This window comes from Lathamus discolor, chromosome 5 (assembly GCF_037157495.1).
Source record: "Lathamus discolor isolate bLatDis1 chromosome 5, bLatDis1.hap1, whole genome shotgun sequence".
In the NCBI taxonomy this organism is placed as follows: Eukaryota; Metazoa; Chordata; class Aves; order Psittaciformes; family Psittacidae; genus Lathamus; species Lathamus discolor.
The window spans coordinates 65,573,940-65,600,892 of NC_088888.1; the positions used below are offsets into that span (position 1 = coordinate 65,573,940).

Genomic DNA, 26,953 nt, shown 5'->3' on the forward strand with positions numbered 1-26,953 from the left:
ATATAGCACCATTTCTTTCTTACATAACAAACAATGTTTTTACTAGCTGCAGAGACATGGTGGTTGTTTTTCTCAACTAGCTGACCTGTGCAATTGAACACAAACTTCACCCTGATCCTATTGTGGTAATCCAGCATCCCTGTCTGTACATTTAATCCACATGCTTAGGTGTCATTTTTTCAGATGCTAGTGTATCATTTCCGTGTCTTTTCCTTAAGTTACTTCTCTAGATCTCCTGTCATTTGTTTCAGTTCCCATTTCAGTTTTCTCTCATAATTTTTTAATATACTTGTGATCCTTCTTGCAGCATCTCTTAAAAGGAGTCCATTATCGGTGGGCATTTTTTATGGCAAGTGGCCCAAGTCTGGATGAAATTGCAGAACTAGTTGACTCTGGAAAGGTATGTTTGTAATGGTTATTTGGGTATTTGTGCTGAAAGAGGTGCTGCTTTGTCTGAAAAATGCTGTAGCTCATGATTACAGTCACAGTGAAGAAAACTAGTTAAGAATTTACTTGCTGCAGTATCTAACTTCTGAATTTGCATGGAATTTAGGAGTTAATAATCCTTAAAACTCTTCTGCCTTCTCCCTCTCCACCATATCTGTTTTTAAAAACACAAAGCTTACTAAGTTGTGAGGAAAAAGTGCCCAATGATTGTTTATTTTTCCCAGTCATTTAGAATGAACTCTGGTGTTGAAAACGGTATGTTTTAAGAGGCCTCATTTGGTTCATTTAGTCAGAATGAACATGACTGTGTGTATCTGCATACACAAAATTGCTTAGCCTGGGTGATTGGCAGTCTGGCTTATAATGCGCACAGTACTAAAATATTCAGGTTATTGCAGGTCTTAGACAATCTGCATTGGCAGATTGGTGACAAGAATTTTGTGTTTCATTATTTCAGTGCTTCAGAGTATAATGTTTGTGCTAATTCAGCACAGTGACTTGGAGTTTCATGAGCATTCGTAAGATTTTGGGGCATCTTTTAGTGGGCTTGTGGGAAAGGCATGAAGTGGCAGATGGATTACTATTTTTATGATCATTTCAGGTTTATTGTTACAAAATACGTGTGAGAGTGAGCAGTTGATTGCCTGTTTATTGGCCTGTGTGGTGCTGCAGGTCCTGGCAATGTCCTCATGTTGCCAAAATTCTGGGAGTGGAGAATATGGGCAACTTGTTAATCTTTTTATGTGGTACCTAAGCAGAAGAAGGAGCAGAATCTGCCATGACTTGGTAATTCCAGTGCATGAATTGTCAGACCATCTTGTGCTCAAAATCTGTGCATATTAGTAAAATCTAGATCCGTCAATGAGTGTTGATCTCCTTTTCTGCTATGCAGTATGTTCCAGAGTGTTAAGATGAGTAAATGAATTATTATTGTACTTAAGGCCTGATTGCTTTCATTTGCCACCTCAGTGCTGGTGATCAGAATAAAAAGCTTGTGAATTCATCCACTCCTGTTTCTCTGTCATGAGCAGTGTGCTGCTGACACAACCAGTGGAAAGTGTGTGTTTCCTAAAATGTTAACTACTCATAAATAGAGGCTGCAGCAGTAAATAAGCTGTGGTGGAGTGTGTCCCTGGCTACAGCTTTGCACCACTCCGCGTATGTCCAGTGCTGTAGGCATTATCCCATGATCAAGAAAGATCCTAGAGGATGCTACTCACTGTGTGATTGCATACAATCACACTAGTGAATTGTAATTGTCTAAGAAACAGAAATGCCCTTGTCTTTGTTCTTACCGTTTGTCCTGATTTTTAACCAGTCACAACTTGTTTTGTGTTCCTACCTTGTTTTGTGCTCCTACCTTGTATGCAAAACAAATGCAGAATATACCAATGAAAGCCTCTTGGGAAACACCTGTTTATGCAATAGAGATAGGGCTTAATCCTCATTCTCTGCCTGATAATCTGGACAGGTGAATTGTAATGCCATTTAAAATGTATGCCATACATGTATGAATGTCCTAATGTACTTTTTCTTGTAAGATGATAGTGAGGACAAAGATACTTGCTTGGTCTTTTATTCTCCAAAGCAAAAACAGGTCATAGTGCCAGACTGTTCATCTGCATAATCATTCTAGCAGCCTTTTACTCTATTTTGTAAAATGTTGCAAACACCTGTGCTGTTGTATTTTGTAAGACCCAGATATGTTCCATTTAGATAGATGTTAATAAGACTGTGACCTTTATTGTCTAGAAACAAGTGTTCTCTGAAATGCACAGATGATCCATTCAGAAGATTAGGTGCTTGGAAGAAAGGCAGGAGAGAATTACTGGAGGAATCATACCGTCATTTCCCATAACTAAGTGGAAATAAGTGGGAATAAATGAGGAAAAAATGAGAACTGAAAAAAACCCACAAAGCAAAGTGTAGCAAGATGACTTGGGGAAGCCAGTAAAGTGAGTTCATTTAGTTGAACATCTTCGTTTTGATTGAATACAGTTTTGAGTAATACAGCTGTAGTTACTTTTAAATTTCAGTGAATCGCCTTTTCTGCTACAGACATCTAAATTTTGAGATTGTGTGAAGAGGAGAGCAATTGCAGAACTCCTGAAAATTAGAGGCCTTTTTCAGGAAAGTATAAATCGTGAGGGGGGATTTAAATGAAGGAAATTAAAAGGAGATGATGGTTTAAAGAGGTGATGTTACAGTAAGTGAAGCCTTGAAGAGCGTATCCCCAAAGCTGTTACAGATCATACTGATTTGACAAGTGTTCTTTATTTTAGTTCTTTTTCACCAATACAGATTTTTAGTTCTGATGAGTTCATTGTCTTCCTTTGTGAAAGCAAAGGGATTCTCAGTCTTTCAGTGGATAAATAACAAGCAAAAAGGGGATTTTGTTTAAAGATCTGATTTTTGCAGATGAGCTCTGCAGCAAGAAATAGAGATTTGCAAAATGTCAGGTACGAGGAGAAGTTCTTTTTAACAGCCTTTTTTAATGGTAAGGAGAAGGAGGGGATTTGATGAGCTGGTAGTGCAAGGAAGGAGAGTAATTCTCCTTTGGTAATTTACCTGCACATCAGCTCAGTTCTGGGGATTGTAAAACCATTTTCAGTTTATGAGCTGTTTTCTCTGCCTTGCAGCTAGATGTCCTTCAAAGAGGCTATTGTGAGACTGAGGGGCTGGGAGGCTGCTGCAAGCAGTAGTGGGCACGGAGAAAATCACGTATTTCCTTGTCAGATTTTAGAGATACTGGCTACTTTTTAAGCTGCTGGGAAGTCCCTGTTGTGGAATGAACTCTGCCAGTTAATTATGAGCCAGTAAGGACTGGCTTAACGTGGGCCTCACCAAACGAATTGATAAAGCGCATGTCAGAAGCTGGGGATCTCTTTCCATGGCAGAATGTTCCTGGTGAATTAAAAGGTTCTCATCCAAAGACAGCTGGAATAAATCAAGCCTTTAGTTCAGGACACAGATCTGCTGGCAAACCATTTGCTGGAGCATCATCACTGGTCTCTGCTGCCAGCATTGTCGCTGAAAGGCTTGCTAGGAGTTAGTTTGAGGTATTTGTGGTCAGTGTTGTGAATTTAACATTGACAGCCTTTGGTTTTGCTGCTTGCTTAACTTTTTCCTTCTCTCTGAGGACGTGTGCTTTAGTACTTGGTGAAAATATGCCAAATGTGTGTAACTACATAAGTTTGTAGAAAGCCTCTACAAAGTTTGAGCACTTACTTTGCCTTTTATAAAGCCTGATGCAGGAAAGCAGGCTCAAAAGACTCCTTAGTGTCATAAGAGGAATGACTGAGTATGTTGTATGTTCCTGCTGGACTAAGGTAGGATGTGGGTTAACGTGGAGCCCTACAGAAATTTGTAAGTTCCATTTAAATTCAGTGTCATTTAAATGCAGTGCAGACGTGTGTGTGTGTGTGTGTGTGTGTGTTCAGTATTTCTGGTGGCTTAATGCTCTTTCCTTCAGAGTTGTATCGAATGGGCTGATGGGTGAAAGCTGATTTTGCAGAAGAACAAGTAGTTTCTGATTATGACATGAATAGATCATACTCTGTGTTGTTTGCTTTCTAGATCAATGTTACAGCACAGGCATATATAAGAAAAACTATGGCATGCCTGTATTAATGTAATTTGTGTCTAGTATTGATTATACATTTTGCTGAAGACATTAGATGCTTTGGACTTCGCACCTGCTGTTGTGGTTTGGAGGGCAGGATGCTGAGTGCTCTCTGGCCCTGCTGCTGTCTTCCTGTGTCTGAATCACATAATCTTTTGCTACCATAATATTTCTGTCTACTAATGAGGGCTAGTGCCCTTTATCCATCTTTGGTAGTTTGCTCTGAGATGCCCTGTGGAATTGTTTTGTATTGCTAGTCTTTATTTCTAGAGGAAATAAGTAACATGGATACAACCATCCAGTTTGACATTACCTTGGGTAGTGCCTCCTTCACTCTCCCCGTCTAAGGAAGGACACTAGCATCGCAGGTCTGTAATTAAATGTCCATGCTGACTAGAGATCGCTCCTTCTCCACAGCTCTCCTCTTCAGTCATTCACATTTATTCTGACAACTGTCTTTGCTAAATTGAAAAGCTTGCATTTTTTTCATTTTCTCTTTTTCTTTCTCTCTTTTTCTTTTTCTTTTTTCTTTCTTTTTCTTTCTCTTTTCATTTTTCTTTCTCTTTCTCCTTCTCTTTCTCCTCTCTGTCTCTTTCTCTTCTCTTTCTCTTTTTCTCTTTTTCTTTCTTTTTCCTTTTTCTTTTTCTTTCTCTTTCTCTTTTTTCTTTTCCTCTCCTTCTCTCTCCCCGTCTTCCTTCTCTTTTTCTTTTTTTTCTTTTTCTCTTTTTTCTTTTCTCTTTTTTTTCTGTCTCATTCTTTTTCTTTTTCTCTTTTTTTTTTTTCCTTTTTCTTTCTAGTTTTGTGTTTTCTCGTGGCTTCTTGTAGCTTCTGCTTGCCAGGTTGGTTGGCTGGTCCTCAGAGATGTTGATCAAGGAGAGGTTGCAAAAAGCTGTTCAGTTCTTTCTCTTCCAAAAGTCACTTCTCTTCTCTGCATTTTGTCATGACCACCAAAAAACCCCACTGTGATTTTCATTAAAACACATCTGTTCCTATTCCTTCAGGACATGGGAGCTTGCTCGTGTTCTTCATGAGGGTGCTGTGTGATTACATCACAAAATGCCTGAAGAAGACTAATGGAAATTTTGCATTCTGTGGGGAGCTAGGGTTTGGATATGTAAATTCACATAAACCACAATGAAGTCTGGAAAAAAATCACCATATACCAGATATTTAATCAAATGTGTTGCTTTAGCCTCATGTAATTGCATATTCTATAGAAGGTCAGAGCCAGTGTTCTGAGCTCTAGTCCCCTGATGTAGGAGGGAATTACATCCAGGACAGTGGTGAAATGTGAGGTCTTGTCTGTTGTGAGTTTAATTTGCTGAGATCTGGAGAGATGCAGATCATGCAGGACTATTCTTCTAATATATACACTGTATAACACATAGTATATAGTATGTATAATATGTATAATATATGCTTTCATATATAAAGATGTATACTCTCATATATATATATATACATACACATAACCACTAAAATTTGTTGTTACATGATAGCATTGCCCCAGATGGCTTTTATTGCCAGCATAAGTATCAGGACAACTACCATGAATTTGAGTGCTAGGGGATTCCAGAAGTGAGAGTTGTTCTTTCCTTTAGTTAATAGTTCTTCAGCATGGTTCAGTAGGTAACTAAACCCAGGATCTTCCTCATTTCTACTGATTTAAGCTTGGGCTAGGCTGACACACACTACAATTCTGGGCTTGTTCCAGTTTCTTCCTGCTCTTAATTATGTTCTGTAGAAGCTGTTCTGCCAGAGCCAATGAACTAGATTTTTTTAAAGCCTTTTCTATGTTCAGAGCCATACCCTGATAGTCTGCTTAACTGGGATTTATCTTCTAGCATTTTAATAATTGTTGATGATACTGTGAGTCCCTGTGGGCTGCTGGTAGAGGCTGGATATGAAAGAAGGTACCTTGGCTGAAAAAGTCAATACAGTTGTTGGTAAGATGACTGTGGGAGGAGACCCCAGGACACATGCCTTCTGTTCCTGTGCCTGAACCACTGCACCACCGTTCTTCTTACAGGTGTGTGAGACTGGATCATTGGCTCATTTTTACTTCTGTTCAGGCATTTGGGACAGAGATCTCATGTACCTGATATGTGCTCTTGGATGAAAGTATGTATTTTCTGAAATGTAAGCTAATAAAAACCATAGTACTGTATAGCTGAAAAGCTACCCACAACACATGACCAGAGCTAGATATTCCAGAAGGTGACAATTTCTAATCTTTGTCTTCAGTGAGGTTTGGCCCTAGAATCTAATACTGGCAAGCAGTATGAAGCTCAGCATAGATTTAAGGTGAAGGAAGAATGAAGAAAGGGGTGGAATTAAGACCCAGAGAACATGGAACTTGAGTACAGCTGAGGAAGAGATGCTCAGTTGAAGAGATGTTAGAAACAGCAGTGTCCCAAACCAGCCTTTTCTCCATGAGATGACAGTAAAGCACTGAACAGGTAACTAAATGTTTAGTTACAGGACAGGGACTGTTCTCTGTAATGATTTCTGTTCAGGTCTCTTGTTGACATTGAAGGGAGACTTACTGAAGGCCATAGGAGAGTATCAAGCTGTGCTTTTGTGTTTCATATACCACATTTGGGCAAGGTGGCAGTTTCCTGAGGAAGACAGCCTTTATCCTTTTAATTCAGCTAGTCAAAATGGCAAGTGGGTCTTTCTGTTAGGGCAAGCCCTCAAGAGGATTTTGATGTCTGGTGGAGCACATCACAGCTCATGTTCTGTAAATACACGAATGTCTTTTCCAATGCTTGTGCACAAATATGCGACTTACCAAGGCATGAGGAGGCTGTATGTGCTGGGAGGCAGCAGCAATGAGGGAGGTGCTCTGCAAAGCAAGGCTGCCCTGCTGTTTTGACAGGGCCATCCTTTACAAACCGGGGGGAGAGCCAATGCACTGTCATTGCCCTTGGAATGAGGGGACTTTTTGTCTGCTCTCAACTAGGCTTGCTCTGAGGGCCTCTGAGGCTCGGTTCGTCTCTCTGCCGAGATTTCAAGGCTGTAGCTCTCCCTCCAGCGGCAGGAAGCAGGTTCACACCCACTGCAGCAGCTTGTGCTAATACGCGGATCAAAGCTGTCTTCATTCCCGTTATGTTTCATAGCTTGTCCCTCCTGAAAAATTCAGACTGTCCTTGCTACCACAGAAGTGGGGACCTGAAAGGGTGGGCTTGAATTTGCCGTTAGGAGGAGTGTGTTTCTGCTGACCAGTCAATTCCTGCCTGTGCCTGTTCACTGCATGCTGCATTCAGAGCTGGGTTGACCGGGGTGCCACTTCTGTGCTGTGTGTAGGATAGCCTTAATCAGCATCAGCGATTACTCTTTTTATTTTTTCCAAACACATGAGTTTATTTCAGGAGACCTGAGATTCATTTCTATACTGTGCCCTGCATCGGAGAGAATGAAGAGGAAGAAAGTACCTTTCAGGCCCAATCTGTTTTCAGATAAACATTTCAATGCGGCTGTGTGTAATCCTTTCTCTCCCAGACTTTAGTTTAATCCCTTTTCTCTGAACAAATAGGTGTCCTCTGGCAAGGAACTGATGCGTGGCTGTAAATAGGCAGTGTTTTTATTATCCAGTTAATCTCCATTTATTATCACACATTCAGCAACAGCAGACGTTCCCTTACTTATTTGTCTGTTCACAGGAAGAAATTTTATCTTAGTCAGTGGATTATGGTAAAGGCTGAGTGAATCACTGTGCTGCAACATGGTCAGCCCTTTCAGGCCTATTCAGACAATGGGACTGACCAGCCAGCCAGATAAAATGTTTAATGCTCTAGATTGTCGGGATCATCAATTTAGTATTCATGTCTCTATAGCACTGCCTAAAGCCAGCGTTTAAATGGAGCTAGGAGTTACATCAATGTAGCAGATGGGCTTTGAGTGAGTGCGATACACATGGTGTTTTGCACTGTGAGGTTGAGTTTAGGGTTCCTCGGAACCCCTGTGTCACCGCTTTTCAAATGTGATGGTTTGAACTTTACCTGATAGGCTGAGGACATAACATACCCTGTTTTGTCAGGGTTACAAGCTGCAACCTACAATAAATGAGTGCAGGTGCCAGAACACTGAAGTGTCTTGTTAATTTTTTCTTACTTGCTGCACATGTCTGAAATGAACTCCTGCCTTTCTCTGGAATTCTCTGTATTCACATCCCTTGTGCTGCTGCAATGCTTTCTTCCCCAAGTACTTTTCCCCTCTTCCTGGCCTCCTGCCCTGTGAGAGTCATTTGTGTCCATACTCCAGCAGGTGAGTGTATAGTTTTTTTCTCAACTGAAGCACAGCTTTGTGTGTAACTGCCATTAACAGTAAGTACTTGTACAAGTGCTGCACTTGTACTTGGCTCAACAAGGTTACTGAGTTGTGGGGTTTTTTGCCAAACTCCTGCTATGAAAGCAAGCGTTGCTCTTCCAAAGTCTACTGATCAGCGGCATGTTCCTCTTGCTGATAGTCACATCGGCTGCGGTTTACTCATGTGCTCAGTGTACCCAAAGCCATCGTCTCAGTGGTTTTGCTGCTCTAGGTCCACATCCCTGACCTTGTGGATACCCGAGATGACATTTTTGTTCTTTGCTGGATGCTGACCAAACATGATTTTGTTTTGATCATTCATGCCCCACATTTCATTCCCAGTTGAGCAGCAGAAAGTGTTACTATATTTGTGCCTTCTTTGCTGTGTTATTATTACCTTTGCTTGAGGTTTGTCTACAGCCATTGTCCTGGCAGAACAAAGGGAAAAAAGGACCCAGCCTTGTACCATGCAGCATGACAGATTTGAGGCACTTAGTGAATGTATTTGCACAGTTGCTGTCATAGTGATTTGGCTGCTAATTCTGACTTTGGGGGGTTCACTCATTCCTACTTCTCTGGCACAAAAATCTTCACATTACTGCTAAGCTTGCCTTGAGAAAATAAAGAGGAAAATCTAGTAACAAGATTAGGCTATACTGCAATGTAATAGGTAGATTATTGATGTCTTGGATTACTGTTATCATATAAGCAAACCCAGTATTTATTTTAGTGCAATGAACCTTATAGCCTTCTATGAGGAAGTGACTAGGTGGAGGGATGATGGTAGAGCGGTAGATGTAGTTTTTCTTGATTTCAGTAAGGCATTTGATACTGTCTCCCACAGCATCCTCATAGATAAGCTGAGGAAGTGTGGGCTTGACGATCAAGTAGTGAGGTGGATCGAGAACTGGTTGAGAGGAAGAAGGCAGAGAGTTGTGGTCAATGGCGCAGAATCTAGCTGGAGGTCTGTGACTAGTGGAGTTCCCCAGGGGTCGGTGCTGGGACCGGTGCTGTTTAATATTTTCATCAATGACCTGGATGAGGGAACTGAGTGCACCCTCAGCAAGTTTGCTGATGACACAAAACTGGGAGGAGTGGCTGACACACCAGAGGACTGTGCTGCCATTCAGCGAGACCTGGACAGGCTGGAGAGTTGGGCGGGGAGAAACTTGATGAAATTTAACAAGGGCAAGTGTAGAGTCTTGCATCTGGGGAAGAACAACCCCATGTACCAGTACAGGTTGGGGGTTGACCTGCTGGAAAGTAGTGAAGGGGAAAGGGACCTGGGGGTCCTGGTGGATAGGAGGATGACCATGAGCCAGCAATGTGCTCTTGTGGCCAAGAAGGCAAATGGCATCTTAGGGTGCATTAGAAAGGGAGTGGTTAGTAGGTCAAGAGAGGTTCTCCTCCCCCTCTACTCAGCCTTGGTGAGGCCGCATCTGGAATATTGCGTCCAGTTCTGGGCCCCTCTGTTCAAGAAGGACAGGGAATTGCTTGAAGGAGTCCAGCGCAGAGCCACAAGGATGATTAGGGGAGTGGAACATCTCCCTTATGAGGAGAGGCTGAGGGAGCTGGGTCTCTTTAGCTTGCAAAAGAGGAGACTGAGGGGTGACCTCATCAATGTTTACAAATATGTAAAGGGTAGGTGTCAGGATGATGGAGCTAGGCTTTTTTCAGTGATATCCAGTGATAGGACAAGGGGCAATGGGTGTAAACTGGAACACAGGAAGTTCCACGTTAACATCAGGAAGAACTTCTTTACTGTAAGAGTGACAGAGCACTGGAACAGGTTGCCCAGGGGGGTTGTGGAGTCTCCTACACTGGAGATATTCAAGGCCCGCCTGGACAAGTTCCTGTGTGATGTACTGTAGGTTACCCTGCTCTTGCAGGGGGGTTGGACTAGATGATCTTTTTAGGTCCCTTCCAACCCTTGGGATTCTGTGATTCTGTGATTCTGTAATGGACTGTGTATGAATAGTTGAGAAAAGGATCTACATGAGTATGGACAACGCATTTGTTGTGATGTTGGGGAGGGTGCAAAGTGGCCAGTGCTGCTGCTTGGAAAAAGTGCATATGAAAACCTTTCCTTGGTAGTGTTGTATATTTGCCTTCTAAACATCATGTCTGAATACATACCCCTTGTCTTCTGGTAAAACTAAGCAAGCCTTTCGAAAAATGGCCCTGTTCTCATGCTGACAAATTGTGTCTTTATTGCTGTTGTATTCTTTTATGTATTTAGTGAGATGCATGCCTTACCAGGAGAGGGCAGTTATCAGTTTTAGAGTATTCAACAAGACAGCATGTATGCTAGTAGCTGCGAGGAAAAGCATGAAGATACCTTCTTTTTCACTGACTCAAGTAGCAAGGATTTTCTTCTGTTATAGCAAATGGGCTTTTTGCATCTTTGTTGCTTCAGATCTTCATCACTGCAAGAGCTAGCTGTAGACTCATCTACTACTACTGTTTTCCTCTGGTAAGAGGAATAGGATCAGTTCATCAGTGCAAAAACACGGACAGGGCTGGTGTTAGGGGAGTCCAAGGTAAGAGACTAACTTCAGGATAGGTAGGATCTTTGTGAGGAGGTGCTTTTGTACACATCTTATTTTAGCCTTTGGAAAGCTGACTCAGAACTGGACTGAGAGACTAGAAAGAGAGCAGTGACAAAGTATTTTTCAGAAGCAGCTGGTATTTCTTCTGATTCTGTCAGTACCCTATGATGTCTAAAGAAAATGTAGGGTTTTGGGCTCCTTAGTTAATACCTGAGACAAGGAATAGGTTAGTTTCACCTTCATTATTAGAAATGAGTCTAAAGCAATCCAGAAGGCTACTCTACAAGATTAATGCCAGAATAGCAGTCGATGCAAGCTGGGCTTAATGATGTATGCCTGCTGGAACACACAGTGGCTGGGTTTTCAAGTGTATATCTAAATGATTCAGCAACAAGTGTTTGTGGAATATTTTTTGTACTTCACTGTGGCCAGGTCCTTTATGGGTACTGAGGCATGTACTGATGCAGATAGGCACTAGATTCATAGGTATCTTTGAAACAGCTGACCTTCTAAAAATTCGTGGGTTTAACAAGAAAACCAGTGGAGACATACAAGAAAAAAAGATCTTTTCTTCAGTTTATCATAGTGGACAACAGAAAGTTGTACCACACTGTCAGCTTTTAAAGGGGCTTAGAGCCTTGACTGGTGACCTTATAATTAAGAGTACCAGTTGAGGGCTCCAACTGTACAAATAGAGATGTTTCAAAACTTGGGAAAAGAGCAGCAGAAAGCCTTGTGCATGCAGAAGGACCCCTGAAAAAAAGGTAGAAGCCAGTGACTACATCATTTAGCAACTTCTGCCCTGAACATTATAAAGTAAAATAACTTCCCCCTTTCTTCATATAGTTTTCAAATGTGAAGGTGATACACTATTGCTAATGTAATGACATTTTTTCTTTATTCTATAGATTCAGCCAGTTATTGATGAAGTCTTCTCTTTTTCTGAAGTTCCAAAGGCCTTTCAGAAATTGGAAGGAGGACATGCACGTGGAAAAACAGTGATCAGTGTAATTAGTAAAAAATAAAGTATCTCTAATCATTATTCTCCCTGCAGTCAGTCCTTTACTGGTAAATTGTTGCCCTTGAACATGTATTGGTATACAGCAGCTGTTTCTTCTTTAAAAGCTCACACAGGTTGCATAATTTAAAAAAAAAACAAAAACAAAAAAAAAAAAAAGAAATCTTTTAGAAAAGCCTCTCTGATTCTTTCATGCTCTGCTTTTGGTAATTGTTAATGTCCCATGCATATTTTTACATGTAAGCCATGTTAATAATGTAGTTGCGACTTTTGCAGAACACCCCTCCCTCCTGGAATAAGAGGAACAGCCAGCAGCATTTTTAGTTGGTAGATCATGGAGCTTTTATTTTCCAGATGTTTTAGAGCTAAGTCCCAAAATTGTGAGGCATACTTATTCTTGTATGCAACTGTCCAAATGAAACTTACGCTGTCCTTTTTCCCCTGGCCTTTCCTAGTTCTATTCACCTTTATTAATACATATTATTACTCAGTCTAGTTCATTCTCAGAACTTGTAAAACTTCCCTGCAGTTACTGGTCACACTACTACCTCAAGCCTGGCACTTTAATCTTGATATGGCAAATTTCTCATAGCAAAACTAATCTGAGTAGAAGCACGGAACAAAATCCATCTGTATCTAACTGATAATTGTTCTAATTGCTTATCTTCTGGCACAGAGTCGGCTGACTACAGTGTTTATGCAGGTAGGCTAGACATGATTTTGTCAGTAATCAGGAGACCCTGTTTCTGCCATGGCCCCTGTCACTGCTGCTGGGGTTGAAGTGCTTGAGGGTTTATGTGTCTGCTGCTCTGTTTTCAAACTTGCCATTTTGCAGAGATGGGCTACAGAGTGACTTGCCCTGCAATTATGCAGGCAGATCAAAGGAAAGTGGTAACCTCTTAATTAGAGCTGCACATATACTGTGGTGCAGCTATGGTGGTGGAAAAAACATGTCATACAGTGCTTCCACCAGGGGAAAGCAGCAGCAGCCATGAGAACTGTGGTTCCATGTACAAATGCACTGAACACACGCTTTTACAAGAGAAGCATCTATTCCTCAGAGCCTGCAGCCATTCCACACCATGTATTCCCTCCTCATTTGGGGTCACAGATGAATTATGGACAAAGAAGGATATAAGACAGAAGCAAAACTAACCATAAAATTTCAGCTTTCTACCTTTAAAAATAATTTCAATTAAAAGTTACCTAACTAAATTTATTTGTAAAATGCTATATTATATATAGCAAGAGCACATCAATATGACAAAGTACCACTTTTGGAACCAATAACAACACATTTTCTATGAAGAACTAAAAGCAGCACATTTCAGAGCAACAAAACTTCAGTACATCTGTACAAAAGGAGGAAAATTAGTAAGGCACTTCCTCTAGAGTGGTAACAATAAAAGCACCAGTATCCTTTGAGGCAATACAATAGTAATGAAAATGTTGATTTTAAACAGACTTACAATGCAAGACAAAGGCCTGGATGCTCCTGGGAGCAGCTTGTAATAACACTGGTCTAAGCCAGAACAAAAACACAGCAGCATAGTACAAGACTTTGTATTTTACCTTTTTGCCAACATTATTAAGGAAAACAAAACCAGATTAAGAGCAGGGCAACAGAAGAACCTTCTGAAGTCATCAGTCTTACTTGTCACAAGCCTCTTTACCAAACCAGTAATGCTTACTCTGAACAGGCACAGCCCTTGTGACTGGGCATGTATCCAGGCTTGGCTATGCCCCTTACTAGAGCAATCTGACACATCTGCTTAGCAGCAACTGGGAGCCAGCAGCCCATCACGGACGTTGTTCTCCAACATTACCAGAAATACTGGGGAGTCCAGCTTTCTCTACAGTAAGCCCAGCAGGCAGTGGCTGAAAAACTGGGTAACTACAGTGCTTAGGTGCTGTTGAGTCAGCTTTAGTGGTACTTTCCCTAAGAATTCTTATTTTCAATATGATTTTGGAGTTCAGGGAGATTACACTTATTGGAACTGTTTTAAAAGGTAAAAATCTGTCCTAGCAAAGAAGTAAAATACCTGTAACTCAAAAAGTTAGGCAGCCTAGAAAACGGGCAAGTTCTTCACTTTCCGATACATCCTTTAGCCAGCCCTCTCTTTTTCTAACAAACATCTACCAATTTATATCATCTCTACATGAGAAAATCTACAGGTTTTTTGTAATTTAGGACTTACTGTATTAGCATTCTAACTATAAGTGAAGCCACATGTTAAAAATTCTTTAGATGTGCTGTCCCCTAGCAGTCTTCAAACTTCCAGTAAATGTTTGTTCCAGTGAAACAAATATATTAATTTCCAGTAGTGAATATTTTGCTATACTACAGCCCATAGGTCCAAGTTGCTATACCCATATACACACTGCACTCCTGCCCTTTATAAAATAAGCTTTAAGTATTTTTTAGCCCTTCTCTCAGTTTAAAAATAAAAACCCTCTCGAAAAATAATTTAAAGTTATGCTTAGTGACTATTCTGGATTAACTACTCACTGACGGAACTGTCACTCCAGGGAGTTTCCCCCACCTTTAGTTCTTCCACTCTAGCCCAAGGCATACTACCATTCTCTCTCTCCTACTGACTGGAAAAATAAAATAAAATAAAAGGGTTGAGAAATACTCTGGGTTTTCTAGGGATAATAATCTTAGATAGAGAGGTAAAACCATTCTGTTGCTTGTTCTTTTTAAAATTGGGAAGAAAAGACAAAATTCTTGTTGTTGATCCCATATCCTTCGGAGATGGCAGTGCCAATTCTAGTGCCTGGAACAGCAGCCAATTCAAATGTCATCTTTGCTTGTTTGAGTTTATACAACCAGTGGTTCCCAACACTGTGTTAACTTTTCTTCATTGACTGTGTTGACAACAACATGGTCGTGGTCATACTGTGTACCTCCTGTAAAGAAAGATTTCAAAGAGGGTAGATTAGCTTTGAAATAAGAGACGTGTAACTCTAGGTTTCAGGGCAATTCTAGTAAGTGCCAGTGTAGACATTTTCCCTTCTCCCCAAGGCACTGAAAAGACAAACGCCCTTTCATCACTGCCTGCTTTTGGAATTCATTTTGAAGCAAGGGAGGCTTCCTGCTCCTCTCCACTGCTTCAGTAATTCAGTACCTCAGCTTTGTCAGCCTGGATGGGAAAGGAAGGAAACACTGTAGTACAGTCAGGTGTGGCTCCTTTAAGACTGTCACTTCCCAAAAGTCATGCTTGGCTGTTCAGTTTCCCCTCAACAGCTGTCAGTTGTCACTTTGCTCTAAGGATGATGTTTACACAATGAAATAAGTCCTGCTGCTAACAGACAATGCGAGCAGGACCACACCAGGGACAAGGTCTGGTACTCATTTACTCTTCACCATTATAATCCTGTGTTTGGAGCAGCTGCCAGACACAGAGTATCACCCAACGTTCAGCTGTTTCCACTGGCAAATACAGCCCTTTCTTAGAGGGGCTTAATTTACTCGTGCTGCAATGTTCATGCATGTTGAAACATGTTCCCATAGAAGCACACCAGTACTAATTTGACTTAAACTCTGAAGCAAAGAAATGTATGACTACAACTAAAAGTGAGAACTGACTTTTTTCTCATATCTAGTACATACTGCAAAAGTGCAGGACATGTGCATCGCATGCAGTACAACATGCCTACAATAGCAGGTAGTATCCCCACTGGAAGCCGCCATCTGAGCCAACCTTCATACAGAGAGCACCAGGCCACCCCTGCAGACACCATCTTTCATTCCGCACCCCTATAGCCTCACCCTCCCCAAGTGAGCAAAAGGCAAGCCTGGCAGCTGAAAGCTTATGATGAATGTAGCAAGTGTAGATTCTAGCAGATCTCAGCAACAAATATACATGGGCAGGCACGTTTAAGAACAGCTCTTCTGTACAAAGGAAATGCCATCTCAAGCACCTTAACTGTTCTTCACTTCAGGAATTTGGTGGAGGCTTTCTTGTGCCACTATCCAAACCCAGAAATGTCTCTGAGAAGGTGAACACCAACATGATGTGTCTCCTCAGGCAGTTACTAAAAAGCGCTGGGGATACACAGCAGAAATACTTGCAAAGTTCTTCAGAAAGAGAGTTAAAAAAAGGGAATACCAGATCTAATAATCCCATGGGAAAGAAAACCTAACCAACAGCTACAAAAAAATAACATTATCTCAGTAATCACTGCGAGCACAAAAAGCACGTTTTAAGCAGTGTCTGACAGAATGTAAACATGTTATAAGGGAAGAGAGAGGATTTCTTTCAGTGGAAGAAGAGACTATTTACTTTGGTAGAGCTGTGCCCTGGACAAGGCGTTGTGCTGTGCCACGGCATCCACAAGGTGGCATTGGTAACTGCACAGGTAACAATTGCATTCACTTGCTGAAGAATTCATTAATGCTCAATTTATGGCCAAGAACAGATCAGAAAGATTGGCAGAAACAGGTAATGTTCCTACTAGGCTTTCTCAAATAAAAGCTGAATGTACCTACTCTTTCATATTTACCACACAGGTTTACTTTTTTTTTTTAAACTAAGAGCACATCTATACTTTCAGCACCAGACCATTGTGAGATTCTGCAATTATAAATGCAGAATGCATAACTACTTTAAACATGATGAATTGAAGACAAAGCAGTGTAATTTCTTCTTGTTTGGTGCAACCCAGAACTCACTTTAGAAAAACATATGCAGAGTTATTCTGACTAAACACTCTCCCTTGAACTGGAGACTTTTTGATGAGTTTAGAATTAATTGCCACTAGCTTTTTATGGCAGTAAAGCGAATTAGTGATGATTTGTGCCAGTGTTGTATTATGGTCAAACATTAGATAACGCTTTTCTCACAGTTCTGATAGACCTGTCCTTTTTAGTTCTAAAGTGCTGACTCCGGTATTTTCCTTTCTTTTTTTTTTTTTCTTTTGTAATGGTTGTAATTAATGTCACAGCATCAACGCAAAATTCATTTTAAAACGGCTAAAAACCATAAACAGCTATAGGAAATTATTATTCTCCCCACCTGAAAGAGTGAGAGTTATATAAGAACATCTAGAACATAGGGCCTACAAGAAAGCTGTTGAGGGACTTTTTACAAGGCCGTGTAGTGATAGGACAAGGAGGAATGGATTTAAACTGACAGAGGGTCAATTTTGATTAGGTATTAGGAAGAAGTTCTTTGCTGTGAGGGTGCTGAGGCACTGGCACAGGTTGTCCAGAGAAGTTGTGGCTGCCCCATCCCTGGCAGTGTTCAAGGGCAGGTTGAAAGCGGCTTTGAGCAACCTGCTCTAGTGGAAGGTGTCCTGCCCATGGCAGGGGGCTGGAACTGGATGAGCTTTAAGGTCCCTTCAACCCAAACCATTCTACAATTCTACGATCTGATTATGCTAATTCTGCTAATCATTCAATTTGTTGCTTTTTCAGACTTTCTATGAAACTATGAAACCAAAGTTTGAAAACAGTATCTAAGTGAATCAAACTGCTGCAACAAAAGTGACCATAAAAAACCACATCAAGTAGGCACAGACCTCAGGCTGCTATGGCAGAATCTCGCAGTCGCAATAAAGGTGTCATCATTAATAACCAAATGAAAATACTTTTTTCATCAAATCACATCAGTGTACAAGCCTGCCTTTGCTTTCCTAATATCCTCTGGCTAATGCACCTACTATATAAGAAAATTTTCTTTATACAAATTATAGTTAATGAGAAGTTAGGTTTTTCTTGCTTCAGCATTTTCAGTAATTATATTCATATCATTCAGTGCACATAAAATTAACTGGGGATATCTACAGTGAGTGGACACTGGGAGTACAAGATAAGCAAGTACTGTGAGTCACTAAACTCTGTGTAGGAAAAATGAAGTCCTAGGGCCTGTCTAATTCAGGAGGTCAGACAAGCTAATTGGGTCTTCTTTTGATTCTAGATGAAAGTAAGTCTAACACCATCCTTAATTTATAGGCACGTTTAGTGCCTATCCCACTGCAAATACCATGTAATTAAGACACAGTGTAATGAGATAACACATTTGCTTACCTTTGATATCTAAAACCAGTTTGGGTTTCATCTTGCTATAAATCCTGCCATCGGGATTAATATGCCAATATTGTTTGTCTTCATTCCGCTCAAATGACAGACCAAGTTTAGAGCCAGGAGTTATAAGATTTCCAACAATTGTCAAGCAGCAATCCTCTGCCATCTGTATCATCAGAAAGCCAACAGCAATTATTCAAAATAGCCTTACTTCTAGTATTCATTATTTTTTAATCAGATAGATGACAACAGGCAAGAACAGAATCTAGGAACTAGTTTCCCTAAAGGAATGTATTTTTGCCCCAAACTCAAGCCTACTTACTTTTCTTTTGTTCCTATAAGGCTGACACTCTTCACAACATAAGAACATTAAAATAACCATGGTGTGTCAGATCAGAAGGTACAATTAGCAGCTGCCTCTAGCAGTGGCCAATAACAGATGTTATGGAAGATTACATTCACTCTGCTCTTGTATGCAGTACATTCCTGGTAATCTCTCCCAGTCTACAGCAATTTCCAGTCCAGAGACTTTTCCACACAGAGCTGGTACCTTTAATACTCAGATGGTTTCTGTCCCATACATGAATTTGTTAATCACTACCCACTGAGATCAGTGTAACTCTTTGAAACAAACACCCTTCTGTACCATCACCCTTCTGTAGCAAGCAGTTCTGTATCTTCACTACTACTATTAAAAAAACCCGCAACAACTGATACGCAGCTACAGGTTTTATTTGATGCTCTCCTCACTCCCCTTCTTCTATCACCCTTCCCCTCCTTTACTTCAAGGGATGCCTTGTCCATGCTATATTTGCATGACTTCAATCATATCATCCCTCAAACTGCCCCCTTTGTAGCCTAAAAAGTCCTATTTTGTCTCTTCCTTTCATAGAAACCTTCCATCTCCTCTGCGCATTCTTTTTTTGTTCCTTAATAATCTCTAGTCCTTTTGAGATAAAGGACATAAGTGCACAGTAGCATATCACAAGGTTATGTTCTTCTTTGTTCAATATTCTTTTCCTAGCCATTTGTATAACTTGATTTCAGAACTCTGCAAAGGTCTTCACAGTTAAAAAAAAGGAACTAGCAAAAATCAAGTTTATTTGAAAAGACTATTAAGGCTATATTAGTAGTAAATTACAGTTAATTATTCTATGTGAGCAGTGATTTTTCAATAGATCACCATAAGCTGCTTTGTATCATCTGAAGGGACTTCAGTGACAGATTAAGCAAACACCCATCTGCTGTTGTTGATATGGCCCCAAATTATTAAATAGACAGTTGTGAAAAAGTAGCAAAAAAGTAAGATGATTTAGTTCTGCAATTCTGAAATTCTCATCTGTATCTAAAGATCTTCTCTAGTGGGACTTGGAAGACTCAAAGCTTACACACTAGGTAATTACAGAATGGCCACTACTTCACCCATCTCCAGGAAACTTGTGAAGAGTGAGGAGACCTGATTTCAGAGCTACTATTCATATTCGTTTCTGACAAAATGGGCAGAATAACTTTCATATCCTGCTTACCAGTTATGCCACCTACCTAAAACAGCCCTTCCTTGAAACATCAGGCATACCTCAAGTGCCGCATACTCAGTCAGATGACCTAAGCTTACAGGAAGAAAGGCACAAGTTCTTCCAGTGACCTGGGTCTGCCTACATGCATGTACCTACCCACCCATGAGCTTATTTTTAAAATGTTGTGAAAAACAATTTTTTGCATACAATACATTTACTGCATTCAACAGGAAGATGGTGGAGCTCTGTAAGAGTCCAGTCGTTTAAGATCAATGTTGCCAGCCTGCACTCTACACTAAGTTACCTGGTTGCTATACAGCATGTGCTCTGTATTTTCTGTGCACAGAAGAACTGCTTCGTGTGAGACAGGGACAAAAACCGAGAGCATGTTTTATCCAAAGCCACGTAATACCACGCTATCTTGATAAATACTTTCAATGAAATGTTTGAGAGGCACTGTCAAGACAGAAGTCTTTTGTGTGCGATATTAAAGCTTTTAGCTTACTTTGCATCATTTCACTCTCTATATAAATCCCTTTTACTACTGCATGTGTTCTGTAAACATGTCCAAACAATTCCTTAGCTTATTAACAGTAAGATTCGTCCCTCCAGGATAGATGACATAATTATAAATGGCTCCTTTGAAGTTATACAACCCTATAGAAAATGTTCACATGATTCTTTGCAGTCAAGCTGTTTAAGAGCATTAAAGTAACTTAATTTTCTCTGGCTGGCATCCCTACCTAAGACTGTACAAGCTTAGACATTATGAACTGTGCATACCTCTGCTCACCTCAATGACAATTCACACATGATTAGTTTTATGGACTGTGAGAAAAGTAGGACTTCATTTGGAAACTTGTACGGAGGAATGGAAAGCGATGAATTTGACAAATACAAGGGTAACCAGACACAAACCCCCCAAAACCCAAAAGAACAGGATTGCATCTTTAAGCAGAAGAGGATATAACCTGCATTATGCTCATCAACCTACCACAAGGTATTTGTAGTTCAAAGTGTTATCAGTAAGGGTCTATTAATGATAGCTTTTAACGACAAACATTTTAAAAGGTCTGCCCTGCTTAGATACTTTTGTAATATTTTCACTGGAAGAAAGAGGGCATAAGTGTGAAAGGAGCTCATGAAGAACAAGACAATGATCTTTTGGTGTTGATGAGGCGGGTACTTATGAGGGTACTATTCTTTAGGTGAAAAGCACATCGTAACTAAAATCTCTCAAAACTTAAATTACATCAAAAAAGGTATCATACAACTAGCTTTTATCATCTGAAAAAGCCAGAGTTCCATTTAAAAAACCAACCAACAAACAAAACAAAACTAACACTTTACAAAAAGATTATGTTACAGGTGAAACAGAAATACAATAAATTAAGATGATACAATAGGAATTGAATCCAGAAACCCTTACTGGGAAAGAGGGAAAGAGAAAATTCATTCTGAACTTGAACCTTACCCGGCACCTTATGAATCCATCCTGATAAACCCAGATTTGATCATCTGAGCCTGTATCTTCTGCAACCTGTATTCTGAGAAGATTCAGATTGTCTAAATTTCCATCAGCTGACATGAATTTTCCTGTTTCTTTGTTTCGAAGCCTGAAGTACACACGTTTCTGCAGAAAATAACAGAACTCTTTAACCACAGTCTCAGCACAAAGCACATCTTGCTCTGGTTAACTTCAGAGCAGTTACTGTCCAGTGAACCTCACGTGTCCCTCCTCCTTTCAGAAACCCTAACTTTTATATTCTAGAATTTAATTCCAAAGTCCACAGATGTCTAGAATAAGCCAAGCTTTGAGAACTTGTCATTCTGCATGGAGATTTTTAGGCCTTTCTATGCACCAAGATCAGCATGCAGTGGAAAGCTAAGAATTTTTAATTCAGAGCAGCACTAACGGCTCTCTGCTAACTTCTTGTATTGATGCTTTTAGCTTTCATCAAGGGTGCATTTGTGCAATGCTGCTTATTTCCCTGGCAACAAGTAGTATACTGCAAGTTCATGCTGCGTCTTGTTACACATTAACATTTCTGTTTAGACAAGTTCTCAGCCAGCGCAGTCAAAATGCATTATTCTGACCCTGCTTAAGGGTATACAAAGACAACATTGACAGCAAGCAAATACATTTGGTTACAGGTACAAGTAATCTGTGAATTAGAAAAAGTTGCTTCCTCAATAAAATACAGCTCAGCAAGAACCTCGAATGTTAAAGCTTACAGGACTGCTGCAGTACTGGACCAAATCACATGGTCCTCACATACAGAACAAAATGAAATGGACGCCACAAGTTTTGCATTAGCTTTGCAAATTATTCTGCCAAGTAATAAGCAGGGAAGGGCCTTCCCCCCGAAATCAACACAAAAATCACTACTAATTGAAGTATCCAATTTTGCTGGCCAATTTTCTCGTTGTTCCAAAAATAACGTAGATAATACAGTACTTGCCAGTAGCAAGTTTGGGTGCTAATTATAAAACAAAATAATTTATATATAGTAGTTATAGTCATTATTTGTTAAAATAATGTAACCAATCCTTACATGCTGTCCTCCATATTTTGGTTTAAAGTATGCTTAATGAACAGTCTGAGCAGCAGAATTGCAAAGCCATGCAGCATAATCAAACAGCTTTTATTACAAGCAAAACTGTAGAGCAATTTCTTTACACAACTGCTATTGCTGAAGCTTGTAACATGCATCAAGACTGTAACACTGCTTTCAGCTGTATAGTATCCCCCTAACCCCATTACAAAATATAAATTAGTACTTGACAATCTCACGTCAGAGCCTACTCACCTGCAGTAAAGGTCTCAGAGAACCTATCTGACAAAAGCCACTCACTTTATACCAATCTGGAATTTCTTTTGGTGATAACAACATCTGACGCCCCCTGTAATTACTGTGCTCATAAATTATCCATCTGTAAGACAAAAAAATAAAATACAGAATGTTTTTACAGCTAAATCCTGCTTTGAAATCAATAAATGGGTTTCTAGAAATCTGTCCCACAAAGTAGTAGTGTTTAGCTTTGGAAAGCCAATGACCTCCTTTCTAATAGGTCTTCAAAAATAATAAAATCATGTCCTGACTGAAATCAACCGTATTAATACACTGGAGTCCACATTCTACAGTCCTGTTATTTAAAAAATACGAGCCGAATGAAACAAAGCTTTTCTTGCCTTAAAGGGGGAATCCAACTTTTAAATATCATCTGTTTTCAGGAGGTACTGTGACTCCTCAAGGAGCACGTATGTATATGCTACACATGTTGCACATGCTAGACTGCTGCATGTGCAGAATCAGTAGTTCTAATATCTTAATTTGGACAGGCCTGACCCATATGGGAAAGAGCTATTAGGGATGCAGACTGCAACAAGCAAATACTGTAACTGCAACAGTGTGAAGTTCTCTAGGGTATTCTGATAAGAGGTTTTATTTCAGAACACCTTTCTCCTTCCCAAATACGTAGGGGAGGGGACATGACACAGACAGAGACAAAAAAAAAAGCATACAGAAAACTTTTGTTTAGCATTCCCTAGCTTAACACAAACACATCCATGGTAACAATCATCACATCGAAAGCAACCTGTCAGAACCTGACTTCTGCTTCTCTACTATACTGGCACAGGCAGTGAATTACAACTAGACTTTGAAACAAACTGCAATACAGTGCAATACATTGAGTTTTCTCACACTGATTTGCTGGGACTGTACAATTGCCATATGTCCATATCCAGAACACACACCTTAATATTGGTGCTTTTTCACAGCCTTATACACATCTATCCCCTGGTATGAAATTAGGAGAATCATAAACAAATGTCTCTTAGCAAAGGAAGAGAAGATGAGAAAACCCTCAATAAGGGAGGCACCAGGGGCAAGTACACTCGGAAACATGGATTTTGACATTTCAGCATCTGACACTGCTAAAATGAAATCAGAATTTTCATATCATTCCAGTGACCAACCAGAAAAATCAACCTGTCATTGGACAGAAAACATACACAATTCATGACTCCATTGCCTGGAATCATGGTAACTGTGTTCTTGGCAAAAAAGTAACAATGTTTGACCTCATGCTATTTCATGTTATTGAAAGTGAGAAACAACTATACGGTGGTTATGGTGAAAGACACGAAATCTCAGTAGACTTGAGGGTACTGAACAGGTACCTTTTCCAATGACCCTTGTGTTTCAAACGTCAGTTCAGTGTGCTGAAGAAACCCTTCAACCAAGTTACCCAGATGGGAAAAGTTATTTGCTCTACAGATCTGTATTTGCTATCCACTGGAGGGCAGTCTTAAGCTATCCGCAGAGTCTCTCTAGCACACACCTTGAAATCCATCTCCTTAGGAGAGCACATTTAAACGCAAACAGTAACACAGATTTATCGTTAAACAAAATAAAACAAAAAATAAACAAACAAAAAAAAAAACCCCAAAAGTCACGTTCTTCAAGTTAAAAAAAAAAAACTAAATATAACAACTGGTCCAAGTATGTTGGAGCTAGAGATTAACAGGAAAAAAAACATGAGAAGTTTAACAGCTCTGTTGGAACACTGGAAGAAGATAGCACAGTAGCTTTCAAAATGCTTCCAGATGGTTTTTAAACTTCATCACAGCCTATTTTTTCACCTGATCTTCAAAAGTAAGTTTAGAGAACACAGTTGCTTAAAAATAGCTAACGAATTTAACTGCTAGACTGACAACAGAGTCTGACCCAGGTTCTGAATTAAAAGGGATTATTACTAATGCCAAAAGGGGCCAGATCTGATTGCACCACTGTGTCCATAACATCAAGGTAAAAGGATGAACATGAAGACTTACTATAAAATTTTGAACTTATGGCACAGATCCCATGATTATTTTTTATTTTATTTTTTTTTTTATGACTGGGACCTAAACCAGGAGCACAGAAGTTGGCTTTAAGGATGCTGTGTGAGCTGGCTTTTATAATATGGCATGAAAGAGGACACTAGCTTCCTTGTAAGCTTTATTTAAATTCATTTCAACTTCTAGCACAGAGCACAAGTCAGTGATAACACATTCTGCAAATGGGATGCAAAAAGGTTCTGTAAGAAGACGCTGCATTAAAGCACTCCATACATTATGATAATCAAATTTTACACTCCTTGGTTTGTAACACATGTAATTTTTCAGTTGAGTAAATAACATCATTCCAAAGAATCAGAAAGTGATTTTAAACTTACGTGCCACCAAGGACTTGAACTGAAGCTACTCGAGGATTGTATCCCAGGAACTGGAAATTTAAGATTTCCGTACTGAATCTGATTTTCTTTCCTTGGAACCCCACCTTTTCAAAAAGAGCTATGCACGGTTCAGACAACTCCTGAAAAAGATAAGCACTTTTATAGTATGTTAGAACTCCACATGGTGACTGCGAACATCACTACTCCACACAGCACTTTTATTTCAGAGGTTTCTTCTTGATGGTTTAAGGATAATGTTTTTTGTTCTGCACAGGTTACTTACAAGAAATAAAAAGAAGTAATAAAAAGCCCTTATACAAAACACACAAGGGATCTCCTTACATGGAACATAAAACTTCCTTAAGGCACACACAAACTTCTCCGGTTTTAATTCTGCATAATATCTTTAGTACGTTTTAAAATATATATTCATTAATGCCCTATCTGCCTTCCACTGCACTAAAGCCCAGTCATGAAGCAATTTTCATCTTCAGTCCTGAACATACAGTCAAATAATATTGATTTCTACAGCTTCAAATGATGACAGCCTTGTCAGCACTGCTTATCACTTACTGCTCTCATTTTTAACTCTTATAGTTGGTTATGGCAATACCAAACTTTGATTAGACAAAAGCTTCAAGATTCACACTTCTGAGGTGAAATTCAAGACAAGCAAAAACTGTAACATCTGAATCCTCCAAACTACTGTGGAGAGATGATTTTTCTCTCTCACTGTCAAAATGCTTCTGGTGTCAAAGGGATTCTGCCCACATGAAGCTCCTCGCGTTGCTCAATCCATCTTAAATGCTTTCTGGATAACAAACCTCGGCCTTTTCTGTGTAGCAAGGTTATCTGAAGTGGACTGGAAATAATCTCTCACAATTAAAGCCTTCCTCTGGAAGCTGAGAGGCAAGAGTCTGAAATCTCTTGGGGTAAAGTAAATTAATCCTGAGTGTCCTGGCATTACAGTTTATGCTCATAGATAGAAATGACCCTGCCACTCCCTTTCTTGCAAGTCTTCCAGCAACGACTGTGTAAAACAACCACCATAGCCAGAAGAGCTCCTTCCTGCTGGCATATGTTCGGAATGCTTGAAACACATCAACTGGATCAGGAACGCCCGAAATGATGCAAAGTCTCGACAGACTTCTATCTGGCCCCAGGCGTGGAAACATGCCCTCCAAGGCAGAGGTGGCTTTGTAATGCACGGCAGCAGATATCCATGCTTCCATGCAACTTTGTTAGGCAAGACCTCTTGTCAACCTATTTCTAGACAGTGCTTAAATTTCTCTTTAATCTTCCTTTTAATCTTCCTTTAGATAGTTAAAGGCCCAGATGACAATGTTGCATGAGCATCACCATCATCTCTGCAACAGTCCAGATTATTGTACAGCAGCTTCCTGATCACACACACACTGCTATGCTGTAAGAAATGCCAGGAGAGGCTTTTCAGCTTACTCCAAAAATCAGAGTACACTCATCCCCACCATGAAAGGTAAACACCACTTAGACCATCATGCGTCATCATGGGTCAAAAGCCCAGCAGGGGCAGTTGCACCATGATGATGTTCTGGTGTCTCCCCCTCAGCCCTTTTACAGACCTGCACCTGTGCTTCGAAACATGGAACTAACTGGTCAGGCAGCAGCCCTTGAGCCATGTGCAATGCTTGAGAAACAATCTACTTACAAAGAAAACACACAGACAGCAAAGGAAATCCTCCAATTTTCTGCCACACCTTCCACTCTGGGCATTGTTTAGATTCAGCAGCAACACTGTTACACAAAACGTTCCACACCAAAAGAACTGCAACATCTGCTCACCAGTTTTCTTTCAGTACTTCCCATGTACTGCACTGTGAGAATCTGGTGTTCCTGTATATCTACACTTAGTTATTTCACAGAGCTGTTCATTAAAAAGAAGTATTTTCAGCATGACTGTTCACGCATAAACCACATTCACAGTTGGTTTTATAGTCTGTTCAGGAAAACGAATGTTTAACAAATTCAAGGAAAAATGCTATTCTCTATCTGCAGCACAACCATGTGAAGTATGCAAAGCAAGCACAAACATGCAAAGATACAGTGGTATAATAACAAAAACCTTGAGCTTATGAATACAAACACTTTTAAGTTTCTCTTCCAAGTTTATCGAATATCCCTTTCATTTTCTTTTTTCATCATCCCTTAGAAATCAATCCCTTCAAGGGGGAGTTAAACTAGACTAGTATAGTAATGCTAAAA

At 40.0% G+C, this 26,953-nt stretch overlaps 2 protein-coding genes across 4 annotated transcripts in view; one reads left to right on the forward strand and one right to left on the reverse strand.

The window, feature by feature from the left end:
• RTN4IP1 (reticulon 4 interacting protein 1) overlaps positions 1 to 11,968 on the forward strand; it is a 26,198-nt gene extending 14,230 nt beyond the window's left edge. For 2 of the 3 annotated variants that reach the window (XM_065681125.1, XM_065681127.1), the window contains exons 8-9: positions 308 to 400; positions 11,835 to 11,968. In XM_065681125.1, the coding sequence (XP_065537197.1) occupies positions 308 to 400; positions 11,835 to 11,951 (210 nt within the window). In that variant the 3' untranslated portion in view covers positions 11,952 to 11,968. Of the gene's footprint in view, positions 1 to 307; positions 401 to 11,834 lie in introns of those variants that run through there. The other variant, XM_065681126.1, reaches the window with a different exon arrangement.
• Positions 11,969 to 12,261: 293 nt separating this feature from the next.
• CRYBG1 (crystallin beta-gamma domain containing 1) overlaps positions 12,262 to 26,953 on the reverse strand; it is a 44,957-nt gene continuing 30,265 nt past the window's right edge. Inside the window, exons 17-21 of the mRNA XM_065681128.1 lie at positions 24,713 to 24,852; positions 22,300 to 22,423; positions 20,964 to 21,122; positions 17,976 to 18,138; positions 12,262 to 14,854 (exon numbers count right to left, since the gene is read on the reverse strand). Of these exons, the coding sequence (XP_065537200.1) occupies positions 14,766 to 14,854; positions 17,976 to 18,138; positions 20,964 to 21,122; positions 22,300 to 22,423; positions 24,713 to 24,852 (675 nt within the window). The 3' untranslated portion in view covers positions 12,262 to 14,765. The remainder of the gene's footprint in view (positions 14,855 to 17,975; positions 18,139 to 20,963; positions 21,123 to 22,299; positions 22,424 to 24,712; positions 24,853 to 26,953) is intronic.